This window comes from Dipodomys ordii, unplaced genomic scaffold (assembly GCF_000151885.1).
Source record: "Dipodomys ordii isolate 6190 unplaced genomic scaffold, Dord_2.0 Scaffold27, whole genome shotgun sequence".
In the NCBI taxonomy this organism is placed as follows: Eukaryota; Metazoa; Chordata; class Mammalia; order Rodentia; family Heteromyidae; genus Dipodomys; species Dipodomys ordii.
In genome coordinates, this window is record NW_012267243.1 from 644,034 (window position 1) to 669,109 (window position 25,076).

The following is a 25,076-nucleotide window of genomic DNA, read 5'->3' on the forward strand; positions in this document are numbered from 1 at the left end:
TATGTATCTTCTTCCTGGACTGTATATGTTTCACTGCCCACATATCGCTCTATTGACTCTTTTATGAGGGGTTCTCTATTTTATTACAGGACATAGATCTAGGTATAAGAGCTCCCCCCATTTCAAATCTTGTATGAATTTTCTTTTTTATACATAATTCTATTATGAAGGTGATTACAGAGGGGTTACAGTTACATAATCAGGAAATGAATACATTTCTTTTTTAACAGTGTTTCCTCTTCCCTTATTTACTCCCACTTTTTTCCCTACTGATCTGCCTCTCCCACAAGTTGTAAAGTTCATTTCCAGCATGGTGTCGAGTGAGTATAAAAGTGAACTGATTCAGTTTTTGTCTCACCATTTCTGTGATTCTCCTTCCCTTCCCCAAATCTGATAAGCTTATATACAAGACAAAGGGTACAGAAATAAAGAACAGGGATATCAGGGAATAAACCAAAGGAAAAAGAAAGTTAAAAGAAATAACAGAAAACCGTACAATTAAAAATAAAACCAACTCGTGTTTCCATTTCTTGGAGCTCATTTCGATAAGCATCATTTTATTTTTTCTTTTAAATAAGTTATTTTATTGTGAAAATACTGTACAAAGGGGTTACAATTACATGAGCAAAGTAATGAGTACATTTCTTATCAAGCATTGTTGCCTCCTCCTTTGTTACCAACATCAGATACAGTGAAAACGGGTTGTACTGTGGGGGAGGGACATACAAAGCAACAAAAATATCACATGGTACCTTATAAATAAATTAAAAACAATAGCAAGAAAGAAAAAAACCACTTGTTCCTTATCTTGGGGTTCATTTCGCTTAACATCATCTTATCTGAACTTTTCTGCTTGTCTCAGACATAGACTATTGCAAATAAGGGAAATCATGGGACCTATGTTTTTTTGGGCCTGGCTTACTTCACTTAATATAATTTTTTTCCAAGTCTTTCCATTTCCTAACAAATGGGACAATGCCATTCTTTCTGATGAAGGCTTAGAATTCCAATATGTATATATACATTTTCTTGATCCATTCATCTACTGAGGGGCATCTGGGTTGGTTCCATAACTTAGCTATAGTAAATAATGCTGTGATAAACATAGTTGTGCTGGTAGCTTTAGTATGTTCTTGTTTGTGATCATTCAGGCAAATGCCTAAAAGTGGGATTGCTGGGTCATAGGGGAGCTCTACGTGGAGTCTTTTGAGGAACCTCCATACTACTTTCCAAAGTGGTTGAACAAGTTTACACTCCAACCAACAATGCAGTAGGGTTCCTTTCTGGCCACATCCCCTCCAAGCCGTAAGTGGCACTGTGGCTCAAGTGGTAGAGCTCTAGCCTTGAGCTGAAGAGCTGAGGGAAAGCACCCAGGCCCAGAGTTCAGGCATCATGACCAACAACAACAAAAAGAATATCCTAGACATATTCTAGTTATTACAAATAAGGGAATCCATGCAGCCTGCTGGAAGTATAGAATTCCATTGGGAATGTATAACACATTTTCTTGATCCATTCATCCCCTGAAGGGCATCTGGGTTGATTATATATCTTAATTATGGGAAATAATGCTGCAATGAACAAGTGCTGGTGGCTTTAGTGCAGGTTGGTTTGTGGTCATTTGGGTAAATATCCAAGAGTGAGATTGCTGGGCCATAGGGAAGCTTTATGCTTAACCTTTTGAGGAAACTTCATACTGCTTTTCAGAGTGATTGAACAAGTTTACATTCCAACCAACAGTCTACAGAGTCTTATGTATCCAATCCTATGATTGTTTTGTAACAACTTTTCCATTTGTCATCAAAGAACTGAATAAAGATTTATAAAAACAAGTAATTATTTTAGTTCCATGTATTTTGTTATCTTAAATACTTTTAATATCTTAAAACTAACACATTTATACAAAATATAATTATGAATTAGTTAACATTTCATCTTATCTACTAGGCAGACACTTATTTTTTGAGCGATTTTACATTTATATACTCTAATGAGTGGGTCTGATGAAATAAATTTATTACAAATTATTTTATGATAGTGTGTTTTTGACTTATCTATGTTGATAGTATAACAAAGTACCCTTAAACAATTCAAATATGAACTAGCCACTGATGGTTCATGCCTGGAATTCTAGCTTCTCAGCAGGCTGAGATCTGAGAATTCTGATTTAAAGCCAGCCCAGGCAGAAAAACCTCCCATGAGACTCTTATCTCCAATTAACCACTCAAAAAACAGAAGTGGAGCAGTGACTCCAAGTGAAGAGTGCTAGCCTTGAGCTAAAGAGCTCAGGGACAGCATCCAGGGCCTGAGTTCAAGCCTCTTGTTTCCCAAGGGATTCTGTATTCCCATTCACCCTATGGCTTTCCTGGTTGTGTCTGAAATATTTGTTCTTACTGTAACAAATACCTGAGATAAATCAATTGGTGAAGGAAAAACAATTCATTTGGATCACAGTTTTAGAGTACACAGTTTTATTTATTTTTATTTTTTTATTTTACATTTTTTTATTGTGAAAATACTGTGTACAGAGGGGTTACAATTACATGGCCAAGGTAATGAGTACCTTTCTTACCAAGCATTTTTGCCTCTTCCTTTGTTTCCCCTTCCTCTCCCTTCCCATTTCTCCCCCCCCTCCCCCACCATTTATCTTTACTGAATTCGTATGCACTTCCCAGCTCCCAAATCCTCTAAAACTGTAATGACGTTATGTCGAAAAATCAACTTTACAGTTTTAGAGGTTTTAATCTATAAGCAATTGCTTTTATTACTCTGAGCAATTTGTGTCCCAGTACATTGTTATGGGAGCACATAGCATAGGAATCCTACTATCCTTATATCTGGGTGAAGAAAAACAAAACAAAACAAAACAAAAATATATGAGGCCAGGTCCCATAGTTCTCTTTCAAGGCATACCCTCAGGGACTTAGAAAGTCCCAGTGAGCCCTACCTCTAAAGCTCCCAGTGGTTTATAATCCAGCTTCCCAGGAGGCTGAGATGGTAAGATCATATTTGAAACCAGGTCAGGGAAGAAATTCCATGAGATTCTCATCTCCAGTTAACCAACAAAAAGCCAGAGGCAGAATTGTGCACTAGCCTCCAGTGTGTAAGTGTGTGTGGGAAATCTCAAGGAACAGAATATAAGCCTTAAGTTCAAGCCACAGTATTGACACACACACACACACAAAAGAAAGTTGAATTAAAAATTTCCACTATGTCCATGAAATTAAGATCAAGCCATATATATGGTTTTGGATATGTTACTCTAACCTATAGCAATGGTGGATGCTGAACAAAATACTTAAGACATTTACATATAGAACTTGGCTATGGAATTATGCTCATTGTTGTAAATTAACACCCTTTATGACTTTAACCAAACATATTCATATATTATAAATATATAATTAGGGGAAGTGGCGCTGTAGCTAGAGTGGTAGAGTGCTTGCCTTGAACTGAAGAGTTGAGGGATAGTGCTCAGGTCCAGAGTTCAAGCCCCACGACGACCAAAAAAACCCCTAAAACATAAATATATAATTAGGGAATAAAGAAGGTATCTTTGTTAATGAAAAATTGGAGATAAATTGAAGATATACTTGGATTAAGTCTAATTAATAAAATAATATGCATCTTATCTTAACATCATCCAATAAGGGCATGCTTGTTAGTTAAAATCAAATATTACTCTTAATGTCAGTATTTTCTGACACAGTCACACTGCTTATTTGTGCATTATTCTTTGTTTGTTTTTTTAGCAATTTAGCTTTGCATATGAGAGGTTCTGAAACAGAAATACAAATCTTGATCTCTGGATTAAAATGGTTAGCTCAGATATAGTCTCTTGTAATGTGGCATATACTTTTGCTATTCATCAAGCTTTTGTGTTTTATATTCTCACATTAAAATAAGATCATGATACAGGTGATCTGAATCTATAGTAATCTTGAATCAAGATCTCCATGACTGTCCATGTTTTATATTATGTAAAGTCAAAATGGAAGTAACCCTGTTTTCACTGTATTTGATATTGGTGCCCTGCATCTTGTATATACATTTCTCTAATTTGGAGAGGGGAAGGGAAAAAACAAAATACTGAAACAAGGATACAGGTTGACTCATTGTAACAATGAGTTATACAAGACACTATGTTGAAAACGAACTTTACAACTTGAGGTGGGGAGGGAGGAGGGGAAGTGGGGAGGGAAGGAATGGTGGGGGAGAACAAAGGAGGAGGTAAAAATGCTTGATAGGAAATGTACTCATTGCCTTACTCACGTAACTGTAACTATTTTGTACAGTATTTTTACAATAAAAACATAAAAAAGAAATAATACTATAAGTGCATAGGAATTCAGTAAAGATAAATTTGGCTTTTAGATATTTTTTTTTGACTTGCAAAAATTTTAAAGTCCATTCCAATCCTTGGTAAAATCCTTTTTAAATTCTGACCTGGGATGATCAGTCACTATTTTTTAAAATAGTTCTTTCTTCTGTATTTTATACTTATTTTTGTTTCCACATTTCCGTTCCATTTATTTTTAATCTATCTCTAAATAAATTTCAGTTTTTAATTTTCCACCTCAAATTTGTTTAAATAATCAATGGATATATTATATAATATCAATGTATATAATATAATAAAATAATCAATGTATCTATAACATCAATGACAATAATGTTTAAAAAATTTATTCTATTTCTTTTGTGAGCATAGGTCAATTAGAAGACTTGTTTCCCAAGAAATACTGATTCTAGGACCATAAATCTGTATTGTATCTCTAAAAGTTTAATTGGTGAGTTGGGATTGTAATCCCTGAAGAGTTACAAATTATAAATATGTCAGACTCTACATGTACGCTTTTTACCTCTGTATGGAGGTTTTGTACTGCATCTCTCCTTAGAACTACTAATTATTTTATACTCTATCTGTGAGAAAGTCTATATGTGAGAGAGTCTATACACATATGGTTGTTCAGTGGACTTTGCTTGCTTTTTAAATTTCCCATTTGCAACAATGTATAATCGGCTGGGTATGCTCCCTGCCTCCTGAACATCACTAAGCAAGTACCTGCTTCCTTTTCTCCCTCCTTAGAAGTTTTATTGAAGTTTGTAGTATTATTAAGGTTTTTTTTACTTATATTGTATGAGATTTATCACTGATTTCTAAAAAACAGTGCTTAATGAGACGGAGAGCATCCAGAAAAAGTTCACATCGTCCATACTATCAGGTATTCTCTAACACTTTGATTTGAATGTTAGTGTGCTTAAAATTTTAAACACATCATGCACAATTACATTAATTTCTGTGAGGACTATAAAATGAGTATGCTGATAGTTTACAACCAAACATTTAAACATGTCCCTAGACTTGATCCATCTCCAATCTAAGAAATTTCCAAGCTTTCCTGCCTTGGCTGGGTTGGAACCAGGATTCTCAGATCTCAGCCTCCTGAGTATCTAGGATTATAGGCATGAGCCACCAGCCACTAGTCACAATGGATTTTTAAACATGTATATGTCTCTATATATTTCTTGTAGAAAGAACAGACACAGATTTATCATTGTAATGTATTTTTAGGGCACACTACCGTATATTACATATAAACATGATGTACAGCTCATCTCCTGTGCTCCTTACATAGCTGACACTTTGTAATTATTGGGCCATTGGTCAAGAGACCCTGTCACAAGACCTCTAGGACTGGCAGAGAATAACAACTTTGGCAATAGAAAACTTGTTTCTCTTTTGAGTTTGGTCATTACATTTTCCACCTTAGTCCACAGTACTAACACAGGAAGGTGTTATATATAAAGTAGTTTTCCCTAAACTTGTAAACCCTAAGAATCATAGGTATAGAAAAACTCATAACTTCCTAGGATTTTTCCATTCTAGTATCTAAATAATGGGAAGGAAAAAAAAAGGTCTAAGAAGGCTAAAAAGTAGATAATTTAGTTTGGCTAAAAAAGTACTGCCTTGTCAAGTCAAATGCTTGATGTCATACCAAACATAAAATAGATATAATCCAAAGATTTATCCTTCAGAAATTTGAAAATCAAAATAGAAAATATATTTATCTGAAGGAAAATGGAAATTGATGCTATGAAATGAAGTAATGCTGTTTTTAAAGCAGACCTATAATCCAAAATGCATATATGTATATATGCTTATTTAACAATTTAGCATTTGTTACATTATCTTTTGGGATTTTTTTTGTGTGTATCTGATATTCAGGGGGCTAGAGTGCTATCCTTGAGTTTTTTTGTTTTTGTTTTTTAACTTAAGCCTAACACTCTACTACTTGAGATTTTTGGTGGTTACTTGGACATAAAAGTTTCACAGACTTTTCCCTGTATATTCTGGCTTTGAACCACAATCCTCATATTTTAGCTTCCTGAGTAGCTAGAATTATAGGTATGAATCACTAGCACCCAGCTATCATTTGAGAACTTTTAAATAGTAACAATGACCACAACAAATTGTAATCTTCATTTCCATTTTATTTTTTCCTTGTATTTATCTTTAAGTAGTTGTGCAAAGGAGTTTCAACTTAACATGCCAGTTTGTGAGTACAATGCATCTTGATCAATATCATCCCTTCAATCATCTTTTCTTTCAGTCTAAGGAAGTGTGTTTTTAAATACATGCTATACTCCTGATTCATGTTGGATAATGACTTTATATGTGCAATTTCATTATCCATTTGCTTTAGTAACATGTTTCATTAATTTAATTTATATTTGGTTTCTTAGACAATTTTCTTTTGTACGCATGAAGTTACTTTCCATTTTACACAGGCTGCATCATATTTTATTTGGTAAAAAATTGTTTTGATGAAATCAGATTGGTAGTAAATTTATAAATTTGTCAAGATTTTTATAACTATAAAATAAAACTTTTGCATCAAAAAGAACACTAAAACACTATGTTTCACTACATAAATACATAATTTTGATGTGTTAATATATAAATGAGAAATATGCAAAAACAGGTAAAGAATGACTAAATAGACTTTTAAAAAGACTTAAAGAACTAGGCATCAGTGCCTTGTGTATGTAATCCCAGTTACTCAGGAGACTCAGTGGAAGCCCACACATAGAGGTAAGTCCCTGGGACTCTTATCTCCAATTAACTAATAAAAAAAGCCATTAGTGGCATTGTGGCACTAGTGGTAGAGAGCTAACCTTCAGGACAAAGAGGCTCAGGGACAGTGTCCAAGACTGGAGTTATATACAATAGACTCTCTCTCTGTCTGTCTCCATGTCTCTCTCTCTCTCTGTGTCTTTCTGTCTCTCTCTGTCTCTGTCTCTCTCTGTCTTTCTCCCTCTCTCTCCCTCTCCCTCCCTCTCTCTCTCTCTCTCTCTATACATATATATATATATATATATATATATGGTAAAATAGAAGGAGGGGGGTTTCCTGTCAATGGACATTGTCAGGAAGCTATTATAGATCATTTAATATTGTCAATGGAATATTTAAACACAATAGCCTCAGTAGACACCAGATTATCAATGTTTTCCTCATTACCTTCTTTGTCAGAAATATTAATTGTATGGTGAACCAAACTGCAGGAATGGAAGAAGGCAATAACAGCTCTCAAAAAGGATTTCTTCTCCTGGGATTTTCAGATCAACCTCTTCTTGAGAGCTTCCTTTTTGTTATCATTTTGCATTTTTACATCTTGAACATCCTGGGAAATTCTGCCATCATATTAGTGTCTCTCCTGGACCCGAAGCTTCACACTCCTATGTATTTCTTTCTCAGTAATCTCTCCTGTGTGGACATCTGTTTTACCACTAGTGTGGCCCCACAGTTGCTGGTTACCATGAACAGAAAAGACAAGAGCATGAGTTACGGTGGCTGTGTAGCCCAGCTCTACGTAGCCATGGGGTTGGGTTCGTCCGAATGCGTTCTCTTGGCAGTGATGGCTTACGATCGCTATGCTGCGGTTTGCCAACCATTGCGTTACACAGCCATTATGCACCCCAAGCTCTGTACATGCCTGGCCAGCACAGCCTGGCTTAGTGGCCTGGTCACATCCTTGATCCAGTGCTCTCTCACTGTGCAGCTGCCTCTTTGTGGTCACCGCAAACTGGACCATATTTTCTGTGAGGTACCCGTGCTCATCAAACTGGCTTGTGTGGACACAACTTTCAACGAGGCAGAGCTCTTTGTGGCCAGTGTGGTCTTTCTAATTATCCCCGTGTCCCTCATCCTGGTCTCCTATGGCTTTATAACTCAAGCTGTGCTGAAGATCAAATCAGCTGCAGGGCGCAAAAAGGCTTTTGGGACGTGTTCATCTCATCTGGTTGTGGTCATTATTTTCTATGGGACCATCATCTTCATGTACCTTCAACCAGCCAAAAGTAGGTCCAAAAACCAGGGAAAGTTTGTCTCTCTTTTCTACACCATAGTCACTCCACTTTTAAACCCTATTATCTATACTCTGAGAAACAAAGACGTGAAAGGAGCCTTGAGGGCAATGTTGAAGGGAAGTGTTTGGGGGTCAGAAACCTTATGAGCTGCTGCTATCACTTTGCACAGCAATCATGCATTATTTGCACTATTTCTGTACAACATCAGTAAGTTTATTAAAAGAACCCTTTATTCTAAACCATAGAAAGCACAATGATGTTTTGTTGTTCCCAATCTTCTCCTCATTGTCTAGAATCTATGATGTAGCTACAAACATCCTTTTGCTCTTTCTCAATAATGTCATTCACTTGAATGTTCTTTTATCACTGTCTTATGCTATGGCCCAGTTGATAAATTTCCTATTGATTACTGAAAAAGAAGTATTTATATTTCAAAATATATTTATTAATACATTTTTGATGCTAGGTTTGTTTTGGCTCAATATTTTGCTACAATATGAATACATTAATAGACATACTATATACTATTTTCCCTTATTATTGTTATTAAATATTTTCTCTCTTGGTCTCAAGTTTGATATTGCTCATGATATATTATTATAACTCTACCAGCTTTCTTTTAAATCTGTCCTTTTAATTTTGTACATTTACATTTCTATTTAAATACCATCTATCTTATACAGGAATAATCACACATTAAGTTTTGTCAAGTTTGATTTTTTTCTTTACAGTATTTACTTCATTAATACATTTATTTTTTAATTTAAGTATTTTGTCTCAAAGTACAATAATAAAATATAAGATGTACATTGATCTTTTGGTACACATATACAATTTAATGCATCTGAATTTAATTTTATGTTTATAATATGTGTACATGATTATTGAATACATATGTAATTACATGAACTTTTACATCCCATATGTAATATGTATATTATTTTTGTATATAACAAAATGTATATGTATATAACCATGTGTATATAAGTACATGCATATATATGCAATATGCACTATTATAGATATTACTATATAATTTATGTTATATGTAAATATATGTGTATATAAATACTATTATATGTAATTTAACTAACTTACATATAATTTAACCAACTATAATTTAGCTAACTTACATGCAATTTCTCTTTCTAGTGTAAATTTCCACGAACCCTTTTCTCCCAGAGCATAGCCTTACTAAAAACTGCCACTGTTAACCTTTTTTCACTACATGCAGTTTTTACATTCCACATATAGATGAAAATATGTAGTATTATACATGTAATGTGTGGGCATTTCACTTTGTGTAATACATTCTAGGTCCATATATACTATTATAAATGATGGGATTTCCTTATGATTATATATCTTAAAGACTTCAATAATTATGTTTATAATTATATCTATACTCATTTGTGTATTACAACACAATTTATAATATTCAAAATATATGTTCATATATTTACACTAGAATAGTCTTTACTCCATTTATTTTTAATGTGATGATTAGATATTTGGATGAGCATCTGTTCTGTACTGTTTGCTTTCCATTTGACCCATGTGTCCTGTGCATATTTTCACCTTCAAATAATCTTCAGTTGCAAAGCTACATTGAGTCATACAGAATCCTAGGTGGACAGATTATTGAGGGAAATTATTTCTGTCTACTGCTTTGATGTCATTTCTATCTAAGAAAATTAAGGGTTCTTGCAAATAATAAAATTGGATTTTCTGGCTGATTATTAATTTATCTATTTATTCAACTTGATTCTGATGCATCTTATAATCAATTTCATTCTGCTTTTAATGGCTAAGATTTTAAGCTTCCTGGGCCTGAAGATTTTTATTTGAACCTAATTTTTAAAATTTACAACCGTAGTTCTATATACTCAAATGAAAAAGTCGGTTCACAGATTATTGAGGTTCTTTCTCTCTTTAGAATGTTTTCCTTTACCAGTTTTTATTTTCTGATTTAGTTGTATAGTGATATCTCTTTATATTTATTCTGATTATTATTTTCAATTAATGTTGAACTTATCAATTCTAGATTTCTAGGTTTTGTGCTTTTAATTTCCTTACATCTTCTGATTGCATTTACATTTTAACTAAAGTCTTTAAACACAGTTACTCCAGCTGGTTTATGTTCTGTCTTCCATCTTTGTCAGTTTTATATCCATTCATACTGATTGAAATTCCTTTTTCCATATATAGTGGGAATACGTACTATGAATGCCCACAAGTCCATCGAGTGATAAATTGTGTTTACACACAGGATGGACTATTCATAAAATTTAATGTTATTTTGCAATAAAAAGAACTGCAACGTTGAGGCATACTACATGAAAATAAGTGAAATAAAACAGCAAAATGCCTACGTGATAATCCTGTAGCATATATAAACATGTCCATTTCAGGGACATGAATTAGATTGATGGTTACTTGGTAGCCTGATGGTGATTCTAGAAACATTCTCTAAGCAATACTACTTTAACAGAACTTCTGGCAGTGTTCAAAATCATAAAAATTGGTTTGAAAGTCAAATTTATTTTCTGATCAAATTGTGGTTTCCAATCAATGTCCAACATAACCCTAAAGTTGTGGATCCAAATGGCATGATGGAAAGTAAGTACTGATTAATTATGAGTCACAATTAAAAATGGGTATTTGTCATGTTCTTGAGCTTTGAGAGAAATGTTACCTTAGGGAATTTTCACAGTTACTCTTTATCTAGTTGAAGAAATACCAGTTTTTTTCCCTAATTTTTAAGTTTGTTTCTCTACATATAATTACTAGATTTTTTCAACCCATATACTAATATCTTGTTTCTATTCATTTTAGTTTGAGAGTTGACTTCTGCATATCAAATATGGGTCCTTACATTCTACTGTAATCATGTATTAGTAGCAAGATTTTTTACAGCTCTTTGGAATTATTAATATAATCCATGAATAGATCAATAGAATCCAGCCTTTCCAATCTATCCATCATTTATTTTCCTCTCTTCTCGCTGCACTAGCTAGGATTTCCAGTATAACACAGAGTAGAATTAGTAACAGAGGCACCTTTGCCTTTACTTTTATTTTAGGATAATAATCTAATTTCTCAAATTAACTGTTTGTTTGGCAGTGGAATTATGTATTGCTGTTTTCAGTGTTATGACATTCATTCCTCCGACTCCAAGTTTGTTAAAATGGATTTTAAAGCCATGAATGAATAATAAATAATTTTATCTGTCATGATATTCTTTATATTTGTACTAACTTAATTCAAGTGCAACATAGAAACTTTACTCCGTGTAAATCCATTTGCTACTTCTTTCTTTTGATAATGTAATAAAGTTGCATTATGTGTTATGAATTAATGCATGCTATATTATATATGTTTTATATATAATTACATATTAATAAATATTGAGATAAAATATATTTATAAAGGCTGTTATATAATCCTTTCCTTTCAGTTTGTCAAAAATGTATTCTTAGCTATTATCTGATCGTTTTTCTTTTCTTTTTTTTTCCTTTTTTCTTGTTGTGGGGCTTGAACTCAGGGCCTGGGCTCTGTCCCTGAGCTTTTTCACTCTACAATACTAGTAAATACATGTTTTCAACTACTATATCTTGGTCCTAGTTTTATAAAGGATACCATTAAATCTGATATTAAAATAGCCAGGAGACTAAACCTCTATTCTTTCTAGCTCTGTGCATTGTGTCAGGCCCTAAACTTATTGAAACTGAAACAGCACAGATTGTAGGTCTTGGCTTTATTGTCTAGAACCATATGATCTTTATTTCTTGGGGTCTGTAGGGTACTGTGTCTCTACAAAAGACATATATATATATATACATATATATTTAACAAAAAGTAAAATGATTTAAGTTACATTTTTATTCGGTAGGGAGTAACTTTTGACTCTTAAAAAAGGCATTCTTAATTTAAAGGACAATTGGGGAAATGGCTATGTTATACAGGATTTAAATTACAGCCTTGAAGTATTAACAGAGTCATTTTTAGATGCAATTAATTATCTGATTTTAAACTCTTCTTGGAGTAAATCAGAAAACAAGAAAAAGCTTCTTGAACTTAAAAGTGTAATGGCAGCTATCCTGACCATGAAAATTCAGATTTAGATAAGCCTTTCTTTCTATATATGACTATGATGGAGGACATGATGGTAAAAGTTTGTATTGATAGTTGGAGAAATATTCTGCAAAAAAAATCTGCTTATTTTTCAAAACCATTAGATGCAACACATTTGGATTCACATTTCAAAATTTAAACACATTTCTCTGAAGTTCTTTCTATAAAAACAGCCATATTGATCAAGGAGTAAATAATTTTATACTTATGAGTCATTAAAGGATTTAAAATCAACCCCTGAGAGGTGTTCAGTACCAAAGTTAAACCTCATCCTTAAAGCATAGTTGTAAATTGAAAATTCTTATCCAAAATAGAAAACAACCAGCTATAGGTGCCATCTTTATAGTTGATATCAAGCTAGTAGGCTGTTTATGTAATATAGGTATATATTAAATCTACATATTTTGAAATTCTGCTAATATTTTATGATTTCATTAAAATCCAAATCAGTATCTGTATAGGAAATACTGTTTTCTCTTCACTCATGCCTTTGACTTCTCTCTTAATTAACAGAATAGCTTGATATCTTCTGATCCTGATCATCTCCTTGTCCTGATAGGGACAACCTGTCAACTAAATTTCCTTACAACTCTATTTCTCCTATCACCTCCTAAATTAAATAGAAAAAAAAAAACTTTTCCAGACTGGATCAGCAGTCCACTCTTAGCATGAAGTGGTGTTACATGTAAAAGATGGACCGTCCATCTTCTGTACTACTCCTCTTAGATGAAATGGAGTCAACATCATTTTGAGAGCAAATGAAGCAGGATAGGTTGATGAGGTCTTAGGGGAAATATTGTTTTCCACAAATATTAAAAGGACCATAAATTGGACATTATTGACTGATGCCTATAATCCTAGCTACGCAGAAAGCTGAGATCTGAGGATTGCAGTTCAAAGACAGTCCTTGCTTCTTGTGACTCTTATCTCCAATTAACCAGCAAAAAGCCAGAAGTGGATCTGTGGACTGAAATGAGGGAGCACTAGCCTTGAGCACAAAAGCTCAAGGACAGCACCCAGGCTCTGAGTTCAAGACCCAGAATAGGTACAAATTTACTTTTAAAAAAGGTAATTAAGGCCAGGTGCTGGTGTTCATGCCTGTAATCCGAGCTATTCAGGAGGCTGAGATCTGAGGATCACAGTTCAAAGCCTGCCCTGGCAGGAAAGCTGTGAAACTCTTATCTCCAATAAACCACCAGAAAACTGAGAGTGGCGCTGTGGCTCAAGTGGTAGAGCACTTGCCTTGAGCTGAAGAGCTCGGGAACAGCCCAGTTCAAGCCCTATGATCAACAAAAAAAGAAAAGTAATTTAAGGAGATTTTTTAGAAATTTTCATTGTGACACAAAGGGATTCAGAAAAATAGTAAATAATAATCCCTTATAGGTATTTTTTCTTATAATAAACACATACATATGTAGCTTTTGCTTTACATATCTTATGAAACAAATCTAAATTCATAAATCCAATACATTATCACTGTAAGTCATGATTTGCTCAGTTTTACCTATTAAGTTCAATACAGGAAATAGTTTAAAACCATCCAACCAACCAAGAAGTTCAGATGTGTTTGGGCAAATATTACCATACCTTCAATCAAACAAGAATATAACAAAAACAAATTTGACAATAAAATATTTATACCATTTGAATATTCAAATAGTTTTACAGTTGTTTTGTAAAGTTCACTTTGAGCATTTGGGCATAGTTCCATATCTCTAGTTCCCTTACGGTGGGTGTTCTGCTTACAGATGAGTTTTAGATTATTTCTAGGGATGCAGATTTCTCAAACTCAACAAATAATTTTTACATAGTATAATAATATGCTAATATCTTTTGTATAAAAATGAGGAGATGCTTTTGTTTTGTGTTGGTGTGTACATGTTTGTCTGCTAAAGGCAAATTAGATGATGATTATGCATGAAAAACTAAAATAAAATTTAAAAACTCAGAAGCACCAAAAGTTTTATGTACATATATTTATAAGGGCTGTTTAGAAATAGAATAAGCATGTGATAAAATATTTGGAGAGAGCCAGGGGTCAGTACAAGCCTGCAACCCTACCTTCTCAGGAGGCTAAACTCTGGGGATCATGGTTCAAAGCCAGCTCAGGTAGGAGAGTCCATGAGACTATTTTTTTTTTTTTTTGGTCGGTTGTGGGGCCTGAGTGCTGTCCCTGTGCCCTTCAGCTCAAGGAGAGTGTTCTACCTCTTGAGCCACAGTGCCACTTGCAGTTTTCTGAGTATTTTTTTTTTTTGGGTCCGGGCCTGAACTCTGGGCCTGGGCGCTGTCCCTCAGCTCTTCAGCTCAAGGCCAGTGCTCTACCACTTGAGCCACAGCGCCACTTCCGGCTTTTTTTTCTTTTTGCTTATGTGGTGCTGAGGAATTGAACTCAGGGCCTCATGCATGCAAGGCAAGCGCTCTACCACTGAGCTACTTTCCCAGCCCCTGTCTGAGTATTTTTATTGGAAATAAGAGTCTCCCAGACCTTCCTACCTGGGCTGGCTTTGAACTGTGATCCTCAGATTTCAGCCTCCTGAGTGGGATTACAGGCGTGAGTCACCAGCACCCAGCTGTGTGAGACTCTTATCTCCAATTAAACACCAGAAAACTGGAAGTGGCACTGTGGCTCAAGTGGTAGAGTGCTCATCTTGAGCTGAAGAGCTGAGGGACATCACCCAAGCCTAGAGTTCAAGCCTCACAACCGACAAAAAATAATATATATATATATGTATATGTATGTATGTATATATATTAGGAGATAAAATGATCATGCTAATAAAAGCCCTTTCCATAAAAATTTAACATTTATAATAGAATAAAATATGGTTGAAACAGTAGTTTTACAAAACCAAAGTGTTTTTAAGGAAAATAGAGTAAATATCTTAGTTATTAAGAAGTTTGTTGTTACTGTACTCTGCTGAGTTTGACCCAAAGATTTTTATTAACAAAAAAACCATATTGTTTGAAACTCATTTGAAACTCAAATGTGTATTTCATGTTTAATTGGGTGATTTTTGTGAGGAATCAAGCTTTTCAGAGCTGCTCCTCTCACAGTTATTTTTCCTTCCAAAATGTTAAATTATATATGCAACTATTGACATATCGGTTTTGTGAATGCCCTATTTACAGAAGTATTTTTAAATTTACATTTATAAATAGTACAAATGAATAGCACAAATTTTTAATACAAAAAGTTTATATCTTCTTCCTGAATGCCATCCTTTGTTATTTAGAACTGAATCTGAATTTCTATCTATCTCCAATTAACCGTCAAAAAACTAGAAGTGGTTGTGTGGCTCAAAATGGTAGAGCACTAGCCTTAATTTAAAAAAGCTCAGGGACAGCACCCAGGCCCTACGTTCAAGCCCCACAACCAACCAAAACAAATAATTACATGATGAAAACCATTATCTAAATTTATTTGTTTACTCAAACAGTTTTATAAAGGAGTTTCAATTCTATTTAAATTTCTCTTTTTCTTTTTTTTATTGTGAAAACACCATACAGAGGGGTTACAATTACATGGGCAAGGTATTGAGTACATTTCTTATCAAGCATTGTTGCCTCCTCCTTTGTTTCCCCTTCGAATCCCTTCCCATCTCCTGCCTCCCCTAACCCCCCCATCCCCCACCCTCCAGCCAGAGTTGTAAAGTTTGTTTTCGACATAACGACTTGTACATCTCATTGTTGCAATGGATCCACCTGTATCCCTATTTAAACGATTTGTTTTTTTCCCTTCCCCTCCACAAATTATACCAACATCAAATACAGCAAGATAAGGATTCAAATGGTTTTTCTTACTTGTGATTATTTCTAACATATTTATAAGATGATTTCTTTATTGCTTTCTATGTCCCTCCCCCACAGTATAACCCCTTTTGTCACTGTATTTAAATTTCTTTATATATCATATATCTATCTATCTTTATATATCATCTATCTATCTATCTATCTATCTATCTATCTATCTATCTATCTATCTATCTATCTACAATAGATAGATAGATATATGAACTGAAATTGAACTGTCACAAAGTTAAAACATAAGAATAAATTGTTAAATTACAGTAGAACTCAAATTGCATTGGCAGTGCATGGTGGTTTTCTGGTCAGGAGGCAGGTAAACCCTCAGTGATCTTACAGGAAAAGCCACAGCAGGAGCACTAGGTGAGAGGTAAGAGGGTCAGGGCCAGGCTGCACACATTGATGATCATAGTGAATAAGGCTCCATGAAGAACTGTGTCATGGTCCCCATGAGAATTGTTTGTCCTCAGTCCATTGTTTCCCAGAGGGTGATGCAGAGTGAAGTGAAAATTATTTCAACCTCATTAAAAAGGGGATTTCAGTCAACCTAAAATGCCCTGACTTTCTCTCCCACCTTATGGGTAAAAGAGGATCTCTATAGATAAAAGAGCATCTCAGCATTTATAATGTGTTGGATCTGTGTCAATACTGAGACTTCATGAGATTGTAAGAAAATACAATCTTATGAATATACACAAAAGTCTTTATTACATGTAAGAAATTTCCAGCTAGAAGTTGATCCAGGTAAAATCTGAATTTACTTTGAAGTGTTTATCTTAGAAACTCGTAAAAATGTTTTTTCTACATTGCATTATTATATGGGGTATAATGTGATAATTTTAGATAACGTTATGCATTCACCCAATGTTTAACGTCAATTCAGGGTATTTAGCATTTCTTCCTGAGAAACTGTTGTCATTTCTTGGTGTAAGAAGCAACTCAGAGTCCTCTCTTTTACTCTGGAGTTTGCCACAATGAAACTGGCAGCCATATTAGAAGATTAATTTATGATATTTGATCTGGTGCCCTGTAGGATTGATGGTGTATACTATATTTTAATTTGACCTGAATCTAAAATTATTAATGCTTAAAATAAGAAAATAAAAGCCACTTGCAAATCCTCACAACAAAAAATAGTTTTAGCATTAAATAGTCATCTTTCATAGAGAATAATAACTTTACACAAGAAAGTAATTGAAGATAGCTGAGGGCTGTCTTTACCCATTACTTAGTGTGGGCAGAAGCCTTACTTTTAAGATGGCTAACCCTCTTTTACCATGCATAAAATGGAGATGAGTCCAGTATTTGTGATAGGACTGTTATGGGGCTTTACAGGGAGTGAAACACAATACTAAGAATCACTCTTGAAAGTGCCTTGAATAGTCACTGAATTTGATCAATTAAAAATAATTGAATCAAAGACAGTATAAGAGGTTCAATTAGGATTCAGGTACCAGTAAGAGTAAGGGGAGCCAAAAGAGCGGGTGAAAGGAGGTGAATGTGATCAAAGTACATTACATTCATGGAGATAGACAAATTAAACCCGTTGCAAGTATTTTTTAAAAAGTAGAGGGAAGCGAGGTGCTGGTGGCTCACTCCTGTCATCCTACTTACTCAGAGGCTAAGATCTGAGATCACCTTTCAAAGCCAGATGGAGCAGTCAAGTCTGTGAGACTCTTACCTCCAGTGAACTACTCAGAAAAAGCCAGAAGTGGCACTGTGGCACTAGCCTTGACCAAAAAGAAGCTCAGAGACAGAACTTGGGCTCTGAGTTCAAGTCCTAGAACCAACACACACACACACACACACACACACACACATACACACACATACACACACACATACACACACATATGCAGGGAAGATAAAGGAGAGAGATGGAGGTGAGTTGATTGGGTCAAATTGTATGCAAGTATGGAAATAACATTGAATTCTCCTAATACAACTAAGATATACTAATATTTTTAATATAATGCTTCATATCTTACTGTACATTGTACAGGAAAGAAGGGACTTCTTAATAATCTGGACCAGATAAAGTCCTCTAACTGAAGAGTTGGGCTCTTGCCCACTTTAGTTAGCAAACTATTAACACCTTCAGGCCTTTCAAACATGTGTGTGTGCGTGTGTGTGTGTGTGTGTGTGTGTGTCTGTGTGTCTGTGTGTGTGTGTGCATGTGCGCGCATGTGCACTGATTCTGAGGCTTGAACTAAGTGCCTAAGCATTCTCCTTGAGGGTTTTTTGTTTCCTTTTGTTTTTCTCAAGACTAATACTCTAACACTTCAGCCACAGATCCACTTTTGGCTCCTTGGTGTTTTTTTGGAAATAAGGGTCTCATGGACTTTCCTACCCAGGTTGCATTTGAACCATGATCCTCAAATCTCAGTACCCTGAGTAGCTAAGATTACAGATGTAATCTAAAAGCACCTGGCTACATTATTTTATTCTTCAGAAAAATCATCTGTTCAAAATGTCCACTTGATGAGCCTTTCAATGATTAGATATGCTATCTGTTTCCTTGCTAGACTCTACACTATTGAGGGTGAAAGCAATTTTCTCATTTTGATATGTGTGCTCTCCCCCTGGAGTCTAGGAGTCCTGAACTCTCTGCTGCCTCACCCAGAGCTGGTGTGAATTCCTCTGGCTACCACCTAAGAAGTCTTGGCAAGCTGGATGAATCTCAGTTGAGGTAATTAGCAAATATATTTTTAAGTAAAGTTTATTTTTAAATAAAGTCCAATGATTAAAAATTTTTATGATTAAAAATTTTTGTTTGACTAAAATTATCCTGTATTATCTCCAAGAAAGAATTCTTTTTTTTTTTTTTGTCGGTCGTGGGGCTTGAAGTATGGGCCTGGGCGCTGTCCTTCAGCTCTTCAGCTCAAGGCGAGCGCTCTACCACTTGAGCTACAGCGCCACTTCCGGTTTCTGGTGGTTTATTGGAGATAGGAGTCTCACGGTCTCTCCTGCCCGGGCTGGCTTTGAACCGCGATCCTCAGATCTCAGCCTCCTGAGTAGCTAGGATTTACAGGCGTGAGCCACCAGCGCCCGGCTCAAGAAAGAATTCTTATATGCTATTTTTTCCCGCTCACTAAATGATTCATCTGTATCCAAGGACGAATGTTTAGTCAGGGATGCATCTCACCAGTTCTGTAATTCTACTTAGTACAAATAACTAGTAATTCTGCTTACAATAGGTAACGTTTTTTAGCATGTAGGATTTTGTGCTGTGTGCTTTCCTATCAATGATAATAATACTGGATACCCACGTTGTGATTGTAAAGGAGGGAAGGAAGAGAGAGGAAAGAGAATGAGAGAGACAGAGGCACAGAGAGAGAGAGAGACAGAGAAAGGGAGGGGGATGTACATTAGTACATTTGTAAACAGACTTTTGGTTGGGAATGGTTAGTATGGCTCATATCAGCTCCATATTTATAAACTGTTCATTGTCCATAAATTATAAATTGTTCATCCTCCATAAATGTTATTACACTGAAGTAGTCACATAATTAGAAATCTCATTTTCAACTTTTTTATACACTTAGCTTTTTACCATCAGCTTTGTTATGCATTTGTAAAATTTTAAATAGAAAATATTTTTATTCTTGGCAAAATAAAATCAAACTTGCTTTACAAATTTATTATGCTATAGCAATCATTTTATTTTAAAAAAATCAGTTAACAATTCAGGGTAAAGTTAATAAAGATTCAGACATAATTAGTAAATATAAGGCTCAATGAAAAATATTTTTTTTAATTTTTACTGTGCCTAATTGACCTAACACATAAGAGAAATGGCACTTTAGGGTCACAAAACTTTAACATATATTTAAGAAAGTAAAAGTGTGGTGGGCTGGGAAGGTGGCTCAGTGATAGAGCGCTTGCCTTGCATGCATGAAGCCCTGGATTTGATTCCTTAGCACCGGCAGAAAAGGCCAGAAATAGCGCTGTGGTTCAAGTGGTAGAGCACTAGCCTTGAGCTGAAAAGCTGAGGGACAGAGCCCAGGCCCAGAGTTCAAGCCCCACAACTGACAAAGAAAAAAGAAAAAACAGAAAGTAAAAGTGTTTGTGTTTTATAAATACAACATAGTTGAATTCTTATAGGAATGAATATGTTCTGTTAGACAAGAGGAAGGGCATGCATACACTTTCTTCCTTGGGCTCACATGAGGTAAATGCAGTGGACGCCATGACCAATCACACAGCACAGATGGACTTCTTCCTCATCCAGTTCTCTGACGACAAGCAGCTCCAGGTCTTCCATGGCTTTCTGTTCCTGCTGATCTACTTGGAGGCTCTCATGGGGAATCTCTTCATCTTCATCCTTGTCACAGTGGACCCGTGTCTTCACACCCCCATGTACTTCTTCCTGAAGAACTTGGCCTTCCTTGATGCGGGCCTCATTTCAGTCACAGTCCCTAACCTCATTCTGAACTCTTTTACCCATAGGAGCAACATTTCTCTCCCAGGATGTGTGTGTCAGCTCTTCTTGGTGATTCATTTTGTTAGTTCAGAGCTTTCCATACTGACAGCCATGTCCTATGACCGCTATGTGGCCATCTGTCACCCACTGCGCTATGATGTCATCATGAACAGGGGACTCTGTGTGCAGATGGTGGCTGTTTCTTGGATGTTTGGGAGCCTCTTTGGGGTCTTATACTCAGCTGGAACTTTCTCTTTAGCATTCTGTGGCTCCAGAAGACTCGCACAGTTTTTCTGTGATGTCCCCTCTCTACTGAAGATTTCTTGCTCTAAGAGGCATGTCAGTATTGATGTTAGTGTGGCCATTGCAATCCTCTGGGGGCTGTTCTGCTTGGTGTGCATTGGGAATTCATATGTTTACATCTTCAGTACTGTGTTGAGAATGCCATCATTACAAGGCCGGTCCAAAGCCTTCTCCACCTGTATGCCTCATCTCATAGTTGTGATTACATTTTTAATGACAGGTGCCATTGCTTATTTGAAGCCAGTCCCTGACTTCCCATGTCTTGCTGACTTTTTGATATCAGTTTTCTACTCTGTGATGCCTCCATCTTTGAACCCGATAATATATAGTCTGAGAAATAAGGAAATCAAAGTGTCTGTGTGGAAGCTCTTATGGAAGCTGCGTCATTACAAGGGTTATGGGGTAAACAATACACTCATATCTAGAAAGATCTACTGATACGTTTATTTCATTATTTCCAGGAACTTTTTATACTCATGTAAATAGTTCAATGTGTATTTTAAGCAAATATTTTGTTTAACAATTCTAGACTAACTATGTTGAAAATGAACTATATAACTTGGGGGGTGGTAAGGAAAAACAGGGAAAGAGTGAAGGAAAGAATGGCATTGTTCACAAAGAAATATACTAATTACCTGACTTATATACTGTAACTGTAACCCCTCTGTATATCACCATCATCATAATAAAAGAGTTTTAAAAATTCTAGAATAAGACCAGATTGAAACAATTGTCTTCTCAGGACCTATATAAGCTATTCACAAGCTCCATGACAAGCTTAAATACAAGAAAGCTATTTCAAGATGCTTAAAATCTGGGAATACATTGCATAACATTTTTAAAGGGCCTTGTACCTATCACACAGTTACACTACCACCAATCCACTAGCCCAAACCCTATTTTGGCATTATAAATGAAATAATTTATATTGAATTCTCTAAATTTTTCTCACAGCTGAATAGATTATACTTTCTCTCTGTGTTGAGTGCCTGTGTTCTACATTCTACAGATAAAATGGAATGGTCTGGAATGATTTATATATATAGATACAGATATAGATATGTCTATTTATCTATATATATATTACATATTTGTATCTATCTTTCTATCTATCTATATATAATGCTGTCTCAAGTTAGGTCTACACTGATACATCCAAACCACTCTTCAAATGATTAAGAGTTATTTATTCTCCTTAAGTTTACTAGTCCTGTAAATTAGTTATCAACTACAAGCATTCATAGCTGTGTGAACTTTTGGAGTTAATTGGGTCCTGTTTTCCTCTCCTCTGAAGATCATTATCAAACAGAAATATCCCCTGAGCCAAAAGAAACAAATTACAAAAGACTTTGCTAGTGACTCAAGAAAAGGACCACATAATAGATAAAAGAGAATATGATTGAATCATTTTTAAAATATGTGGATGGGCTTCATATATCTGAAGGGATAGGGAAATTTTTTTTTGGTTGGACGTGGGGCTTGAACTCTGGGCCTGGGCACTGTCCCTGCACTCTTCAGCACAAGGTGAGCACTCTACTGCTTGAGCCACAGCACCACTTCTGGTTTTCAGGTGGTTTATTGGAGATAAGAGTCTCATGGACTTTCCTGCCCACAGGCTAGCTTTGAATTGTGATCCTCAGATCTTAGCCTCTTGAGTAGCTAGGATTACAGGCATGAGCCACTGGTACCTGGCTGGGAAATTTTTTATGTCATCTTAAAGCTTTTATTTGGCAAAATTATTAAGAGAAAGCTTTGTCCTCATCTTTAGGTTAAAACTAATCCTTTTTTTTTTTTTTTTGGTCCGGTCTTGGAGCCTGAACTCTGGGCCTGGGTGCTGTCCCTTAGCTCTTCAGCTCAAGGCTAGCACGCTACCACTTGAGCCACAGCACCACTTCCGGTTTTTTTTCCTGCTTATGTGGTGCTGAGGAATCGAACCCAGGGCCTCATGATGCAAGGCAAGTGCTATACCACTGAGCCAACTTCCCAGCCCTAAAATTAATCCTTTACTGTGAATATGCTGTGGCTACTCATGTCCTTGATCTTCTTATTCACAGGAGAATTACCTGATGAGCTATAGTTGTTGCTGTTACTTTTAATAGAAAGAGAATTATAGTCAGAAGAATAACAGAGTCTCAGTTCAAAATCTCATCTGTGTTTGGATGTGAAACAATTAGTTACTTTGTAAAAAGAGTAAGTCAACAAAACTAATAATTACTTTAAGAAAACAGCAAATTACAGAAAATCTCATTCCTTATAATATTTGCTGAATTTCAAGTATCCTGTGGAGATGGTACATTTATATCAATCATTTCCTGGGTGATATGGTACATGCTGGTCTTCCCAGCTGCATGGGAGGCTAAGATTGGGAGGATTGCTCTTACAGTTAAGCCCAAACATAAAAGCTCATGAGACTAATTCAGTAAAAACATTTGGGTCTAATGGTACCTGCCTGTCATATCAGCTATGCAGAAACTATTAATAGGAAATCACAGTCCAAACAATTCTTAGCATAAGGCAAGACATCATCTCAAAATAAGCAGATTAAAAAAGCAAAGCATGGAAGCATAGCTCAAGTGATAGAGCACTTTATCTAGCAAGTGCAAATCCCTGAGTTCTAACCCAGTACTACCCTCTGAAAACAGATATAATAAGAACTGCAAGTGAAGTGCAATATAAATCAAATTTGATAAATACTGCTTTTTCAGTTTATTTCACTTTTGTAACTGGTTATATTTACAGAATTATTATGCTTAATGTTCATACTATATAAAAACTTTATAGCATGGCATAGGAGTTATAGGTAAATAATTTTAATAATTGTTTAAACAGTTGTCTTGAATTCTTGACATTTAATCATTTGAGTAAAATTTTAGCCAAATTATATTGCCTTGTACATTTGTATTTCTTATTGTCCTATGTTACATTTTGAACACGTTTGGATAAATCCTATTCAGGTTTTATTTATTTGTTTAGTAAGCATTCTCTGTCTGCCTATATCTCTGTCACTCTTGGTACTGGGGCTTGAACTGAGGGCTTGGGTTTTGTCCTTGAACCTTTTTGTGCTCAAGGCTAGCGCTCTACCACTTGAGCCACTTGTTGGAGATAAGAGTCTCACAGACTTTCCTGCTCAGGCTGCCTTTGAACCATGATCCTTTTATCTACTCAGAGAGGATAAATTGAATCAGTATGACAGAACTAACATTGTTCAGCCTTTTGTGCTGTACGTGAGCTCGGGGTTAGGACTATCAAAAATCTGTTGTAACTTTCAGGTCTGCATTCACTTCAGAACTTTACCTTCTTTGTGTACCCATACCACTGCTGGCTTTAGTTAACGTTGAAGCCTCTGGGCACCACAGCATCTAGATTCCTTCAGGTGCCTCTGTTTGTTCATCCATGAGTTACAAAGCTTGAATCTTCAGGATGTTCTTTGCCTGTGTTGGAGAGTCTGAAAATAGAGCACTGAGTTCTGTACTAGATGGGGGAAATCAAAGGAACTTGGTATCTGCTGGCTGATCTCAGCACTATCAAATCTCGGGCATCAGGTGATGTGTTTTGTTTTAATCTTGACATGCTTTCCAATATTCTTGTTTCTACGACAAGATCTCACTATGTAGCCCTGGCTAACTTCACATATATGATTTTCTTGCCTTGGCTTGCCAAGTGCTGGAATTAAAAGAATGAATACACCGACCATTATGCTCAACTCCAATTTATTTTAGTGTTTTTGTTCAAATTATTATTTAGAACTTTTGTATATGATTTCCATGCATTTGTTTATTTTCCTACTTTCCTTTTTTTTTTTACTCACTTCATTTTTTTTTATTGTGAAAATACCATATAGGGGGGTTACAATTACAAGGGCAAGATAATGAGTACATTTCTTTTTTTTTGTTTTTAATTTTTTATTGTGAAAATACTGTACAGAGGGGTTACAATTACATAGGCAGATAATGAGTACATTTCTTTTTTTAATTTAATTTAATTTTATTTGTGAACATACTGTACAGAGGGGTTACAATTGCATGGGCAGGATAATGCG

The 25,076-nt window shown here is 35.3% G+C and overlaps 2 protein-coding genes across 2 annotated transcripts; both read left to right on the forward strand.

Moving 5' to 3' along the window:
• Positions 1 to 7,571: 7,571 nt before the first annotated feature.
• On the forward strand, positions 7,572 to 8,519 carry LOC105985019 (olfactory receptor 2G6). The gene has a single exon (XM_013015433.1). The coding sequence runs from the start codon at positions 7,572 to 7,574 to the stop codon at positions 8,517 to 8,519; it is 948 nt and encodes a 315-aa protein (XP_012870887.1).
• An 11,981-nt stretch (positions 8,520 to 20,500) lies between these two features.
• LOC105985020 (olfactory receptor 14K1-like) lies at positions 20,501 to 21,475 on the forward strand. Its single transcript, XM_013015434.1, has one exon. It carries the CDS (start codon positions 20,501 to 20,503, stop codon positions 21,473 to 21,475), a length of 975 nt encoding a protein of 324 aa, XP_012870888.1.
• The last annotated feature ends 3,601 nt before the right edge of the window (positions 21,476 to 25,076 follow it).